Here is a 6000-nt window from a genome sequence, read left to right as displayed (position 1 = left end):
ACTGGGGTTGAACCTGAAAGTTCCAGACCTGAGTTCCTGAGCATTTCCTCCCTCCTTCATCATTACCAAATATTTGCTAGCCACCTCCTAGGTGCCTGATTTTACGCTAACTTGGCCATGGGTGAAGGTCGGAGAGAGCTTACTAGGAAAGACTATGTTCCAATATAAAATAAAAATTAAATTTAAAAAAAGATAAACGAAAATGCAAAATCACTGTGGCCTAAGTGAGGTGGCTAGGGAAGGTTAGAATCACAGATTTTCAGAGTTGGACCTGAAAGGTCAATTGGTCTAATTCTCTTAGCCCGCGATTCAAAGAGCAGGTGGTACTTAAGCCTTGACTTTAAAGACTTGCAGGGTCTGGGTCAGGGATCAAGATGTGGAGGTTGGTCAGTAAACAAAGGGAGCAAAAGTCCTGGGGCCGGAACCCTGAGCCGGATGCGGACCGATTACCCTGCGGCCAGTGATCTGCATTACCTACAGGTTTCTTTTCTAGCTTCCCTTTCTGCCTTTAGTTTCAGCTGAGTCTGTTGCCTCCGCCTTGTGACTTACTTTCGCAGGAGGGAGCCTTCCAAAGCCGTTATACAATCTCCTCCCGCTCCTCTCAGGCCAATTCCCGCCTGGAGCACTTGCTTCCTCAAAGCACACTACTGCCCTCTCCTTCCCCAGCGCGCCGATTCGCCGCTTTCTGAGGAATAAAGTACCTTAGAGAGTTGTTTCTTTTTGGGTTTGGATCGGAGTAAGGAGTTTAATCTGAGCTTCGAGTCAAAAGGATAAAATATAATAAAGACCCGGAAATTCCAATTTTTTAGACCTTGAACGCAAACGATCGTTCTTTCCTTTCAGGTTTGAAGTTACCGTGGGTTTCGAAAGCTAGGCGGGCAGAAAAACAGCCTCCCTGATATCCTGCGTGCGCAGCAAGTGTGGACAACTGAAATAGTCATCTGAGGTGTTTCGAAAATAAACTCATGATAGCACATTGCCTACGGTGACACATTCTCCGCTGCGGGGCGGACAGGGTCGCCGGGGGGCGGGGCGAGCCCGGGTGCCGCGCGCAGCTGCTGGGTCCCTGCGGCGCCAGCCCCGCCTCCCGCTTGCGTCTCGCGAAAGGTGGAGGCGGAGCCACGGCCGGTGACCGGCAGCTCTGGGCCGCTGCAGTCTTCAGTCTCGCTGAGTGGAGCGGAGGATGCAGGAGCCATCCGCGGAGGCCAGACCCGCTTAAGGGAGGCGGCGAGCGGCGCCGGAGGCACTTCGGCTGGGCGCTACAGTGCTGGAGGCACGCGCGGGCGCGGAGGAGTGGTGGCCCCCCGGAGGCCGCAGTGGCCTGGCACTCGGGCTTCCCACACTGAGGGCGGAGCTGCGTTGGCACCTCCTTTCTTGGAAGATCGTGGGCCCCTGTGGCATTCTGGCCAGTCCTCTGAGGGGACTGGAAACCCAGCGCGATGAGGAGTCGGAGTAACTCCGGGGTCCGGCTAGACGGCTATGCTAGGCTGGTGCATCAGACTATCCTGTGCCATCAGGTAGGTGAATGGGTGTCGCCAGTGTGATAACCTGAATGGAGACCCTGGGTGAGCGTGTGTGTGTGTGTGTGTGTGTGTGTGTGTGTGTGTATGTGTATTTTTCGGGTTCTCCCGCCCCCTAACTGGGGAGGCCGTAAAGGGCCCTGAAGCAAAGAGGTGTTGGGACCAGAACAGAACCCGAATCAGGGACCATTAACCAGGAGTCCTGAGTTAGAGCTTCTAAGCTCCCCTCCCCGTGCCCCCGCGTCCCCCGTATCACAGATAGGTTTCATGGGGTCAGAGTTGTATGATGCTTTGAAGCTTGTTTATGGACACCGACCCCGACCGGGCCCCAGGCTTGGGAGTCCTCTCCTTCCCCTCCGCCCAAGAAAAAAGAAGTAGAGGAATTTTTAGCCATCTTTAGACTGTTGTGAAGGAGAAGGCAATGGCAACCCACTCCAGTGTTCTTGCCTGGAAAATCCCATGGACAGAGGAGCCTGGTAGGCTGCAGTCCATGGGGTCGCGAAGAGTTGGACACGACTGAGCGACTTCACTTTCCCTTTTCACTTTCATGCATTGGAGAAGGAAATGGCAACCCACTCCAGTGTTCTTGCCTGGAGAATCCCAGGAACGGGGGAGCCTGGTGAGCTGCCGTCTATGGGGTCGCACAGAGTCGGACACGACTTAACCTGCTTAGCAGCAGCAGACTGTTGTGAAGATCTGTTGTGAAGTACCGGTGTACTTCATTATAGTTTTTCTACTCTTTTAATGCTGCTTTTTCATTGATAGTTCATTCTTTCTAACTGAAAAGTTAAAACATCTTTCTTTTAAGAATTCCAACATTTCAGACTGGTAAGGCTTCAGCCAGCTCTTTCCCCTTATTCAAGATAGCATTTGCTTGCACTTGGTCAGAAGAGATTATAAAACTCGGGAGTGGGGACATAGAATAAAAACCAAAGTCCCTCAGTACCCATTTGATACACTCTGTTTCCTCATATTAACACCCTATGGTTACCTGCCCATCCCCTTTTTCTTGCCCTTACAGAACCCAGTGACTGGCTTACTTCCAGCCAGCTATGACCAGAAAGATGCCTGGGTCCGGGATAATGTGTACAGCATCTTGGCTGTGTGGGGTTTGGGCCTGGCCTATCGGAAGAATGCAGACCGAGATGAGGATAAGGCAAAAGCCTATGAACTGGAACAGGTACTCAATAAAAATACTAAACTCTGGAACTGGGGGGCAGGAGTGGCAGAGACAGAAGTAATTATAGTCCACAGGAACTTAGAAAAGTGTTTTGCTTTTCTCCCTCCTTCTTCACCTTGCTGAAATTGCACTCCATAAAGCTTTCCTATATTGTACAGAATTTTTTTTTTTTTTTTGCAGTGGAAACTTGAAACTTGCTGATTCAGGGAGAGAGGGCAGTCTGTTCTGTTACAGTGGCAAATCCTATCCTCAAATCTTTGCTAAAATTTGTAATCCTCTTTCCAAGTTAATGTATTTTGTAGTCTCTAGCATATTTATTCTCATTGAGAGGAATATTTGGAGGCAGGTATCTACTATTTTACTTCCTTTTCTGAAAAAGGTAGGTGGTATTTGTATGAGGGTGTGGAGAAGGAAATGGCAACCCACTCCAGTATTCTTGCTTAGAGAATCCCATGGACAGAGGAGCCTAGCAGGCTATAGTTCATGGGCTTGCAAGAGTCAGACACAACTTAGCCACCACCACCACCACCACCATATGAGGGTAACTGATATAAATTAGCAGACTTTCGCAACTAGACACAAGTAAAGACTTTGTTGATTTTTATACCTTAAGCTACTGTTTCAGAGTCAGTTGTGTGTCCTCACCCCCGTATCCACCCCAACCCTTTGGGGTAAAATAAGGTCAGATTCAGCAGATGCTTTTAAGCCAACTTTTAAGGCCTTCCCCTCAGTTAAAAAAAAATCCTGTATAGAACTATTAATATTTAGAGACAGGATGCTGTGTCCTCTTGAATGACCAAGAAAGTAATATTCTGGACTACATGGAACTCTTAATGTTAAGATACTCTGCTGTCAGTTGTAAGGTATATGTGAATTCTTTTCCATTAGGGGAAAAGATTCTCTCCACATCAGCCATTTTCTCAAGAGGTCTCCCTAAAGTTAGGCAATCTGAACTCTGGTCTTCATCTGTAAATCAGAATATTGAGATTTGGTTGTTTTTAAGGACACTAACATATTGTGGGGTTATAGTCCTTGGCAGTAGGAAAGAATCACTGTGTAGTCCTCCACAATAGCAAGTACCTCTTATTCCCTCAAGCCATAATTGAGAAGTACTTCGGTCCACTGAAAAAAGCTCTCGGAGTTTTTTCTCTAACCCAGGAAGTACAGATGAATATTTCTGTGACTTATAGAAAACATACATAACCATTGTGAGAATTTAGAAAATATGGAGTGTTATAAAAAATCTGTAATGCTACTGCCCTCCCCGAGCCTATGTCCTACTCTGTTTTGCTATTTTGATCTCAGTATTTTGTTTATGTTTTGCTAGAATTTTATATTAGTGGAATAATAACTAAGATTTTATACCCAGTATGATTTGACAGATTTCTTTTTCAGTACTGTTGGAAGAAATCTGTGTCTGACCAGTCATTCTGCAAAGCTGATGTTTTTCCTCATGTGTCCCAGGAAGAAAATATTTAACAGAGGAAGAGGGAAAAATGAACAAGACATTGTTCATTCTAAAATTTTAATATTCTGTTAAGCAATTTTTCACATAGCACCAAAATATTTTCTATACCACCACAATGATAACCTTGGAATAACTAAAAAACATTATAGTAATAGGAAACATCTTTTAAAAAGAAACATTTCTCTGAGAATTCTAAAATTCCTACAAACTTTTATTATGAATTAAAACATTGTATTATTAAGTCTCATTAATTTTTTTCCTCAAACCTGACTCAGTTAATTTAGACTGGGGATCAGAAAAACCATCTCTGTAAAGGCCAGATAGTAAATATTTTTGGCATTGTGGGTCATGTGTAGTCTCAACCCAACTACTCAGCTCTTCCACCACTATGCAAAAGCAACCAGAGACAATACATAAATGAATAAGCATGATTATGTTCCAAAAAGTTCTATTTACAAAAGCAGGCCATGAGCTAGATTTTCCCCAACTACGCATGAATGGTTTTAAACTCTGGCTGTGAATTGGAATGACTTGAGAAGCTTTTAAGAAATACCCTTACTGGACCTCACCCTAGAACAACTTAGATAAATATCTGTAAGGGTAGCCCCAGGGGAATCACTATTAGAGAAAAAACTGCCTTGTCAATTCTAAAGTGCAGCCAGGGATAATCACTGATCTATGGCTAATAAATGAGCATAAGTGAAATCAAATACAGTAAATTCATAGATTAAATTCACATCTACTGTCAACTTTCCATTACTGTGTGGATTTTCCCAAACCACAATGATTGTTAATCATTTCTACCCTTCTAACTCTTACCTAGCTTTCTCTCTGAGAAATAATATCAAAGAACTAAGGAAAATTCTGGATGAAAAGGGGACAAGAACTTAGGTGACTATCCTATCCTAGATTGAGAATAGAAGTATGTACATATATGTTTTTACAAATGCTGTTTCTCTTAATCATACAGATATAAATTCACACCCATAAAAATAAATAGGCACACAAACAGAGTTAGCTCTTTGGCTGCCCCCAACTGAAAAACTTCTTCCTCAGTTTTATTCTCTTTGTGTAGTCTCTCATTTTTTCTCATGGCTTTAACTGTTGCCTTTATGAGAATGACTTCCAAAGCTTCCTCTTTAACTTTAACCTCATTTCAGTTTCAATACCAGATTTTCATTTGTCTTCTGGTCAGTTATACCTGAATATATCATGGTTTCTCAAAATCAGCAGGTCTGATACCTCAGCTTCCCTACTAAAAACAAACAAAATAGACTACTAAACTACAGAAACTCACCAAATGTCCTTTTTTTCTTACTGGTGTCCTCATTCAACCAGTCACCTGGACAACCTTACTTCAAACATTTCCATAGTGTGTTCCATGGAACACTAGATCGACTAAGTTTGGAGCTATGTTAAACAACAGGTTTCTTTCTCTGTAATTTCCCCGAGCCTTTAATATACTGATGTGCATTTTGAATCTAAGACAGGGATATATATTTACAGTCTTTCCAGAATTTCCTGGACTAGTGCTGGTTTGATTCCTGGGTTGAGAAGTTCCCCTGGAGAAGGGATAGGCTACCCAGTCCAGTATTCTTGGGCTTCCCTGGTGGCTCAGACGGTAAAGAATCCACCTGCAGTGTGGGAGACCTGGGTTCGATCCCTGGGTTGGGAAGATCCCCTGGAGGAGGACATGGCAACCCACTCCAGTATTCTTGCCTGGAGAATCCCCATGGACAGAGGAGCCTGGCGGGCTACAGTCCATGGGGTCACAAAGAGTTGGACATGACTGAGCGACTAAGCACAGCACAGTGTTCTATAGTGTCTGTAAA

At 44.4% G+C, this 6000-nt stretch overlaps 1 protein-coding gene across 5 annotated transcripts in view; it reads left to right on the top strand.

The window, feature by feature from the left end:
• Positions 1 to 1114: 1114 nt before the first annotated feature.
• The window catches only part of PHKA1 (phosphorylase kinase regulatory subunit alpha 1), a 175154-nt gene continuing 170268 nt past the window's right edge, over positions 1115 to 6000 (top strand). For 3 of the 5 annotated variants that reach the window (XM_018043850.1, XM_018043848.1, XM_018043847.1), the window contains exons 1-2: positions 1115 to 1517; positions 2542 to 2700. In XM_018043850.1, the coding sequence (XP_017899339.1) occupies positions 1440 to 1517; positions 2542 to 2700 (237 nt within the window). In that variant the 5' untranslated portion in view covers positions 1115 to 1439. The remainder of the gene's footprint in view (positions 1518 to 2541; positions 2701 to 6000) is intronic. The other 2 variants (XM_018043851.1, XM_018043849.1) reach the window with 1 other exon arrangement.

This window comes from Capra hircus (assembly GCF_001704415.2).
Source record: "Capra hircus breed San Clemente chromosome X unlocalized genomic scaffold, ASM170441v1, whole genome shotgun sequence".
NCBI classification, from domain to species: Eukaryota; Metazoa; Chordata; class Mammalia; order Artiodactyla; family Bovidae; genus Capra; species Capra hircus.
The sequence above is the reverse complement of the archived record's forward strand: the minus strand, read 5'-3'. Positions and strand labels throughout refer to the sequence as shown.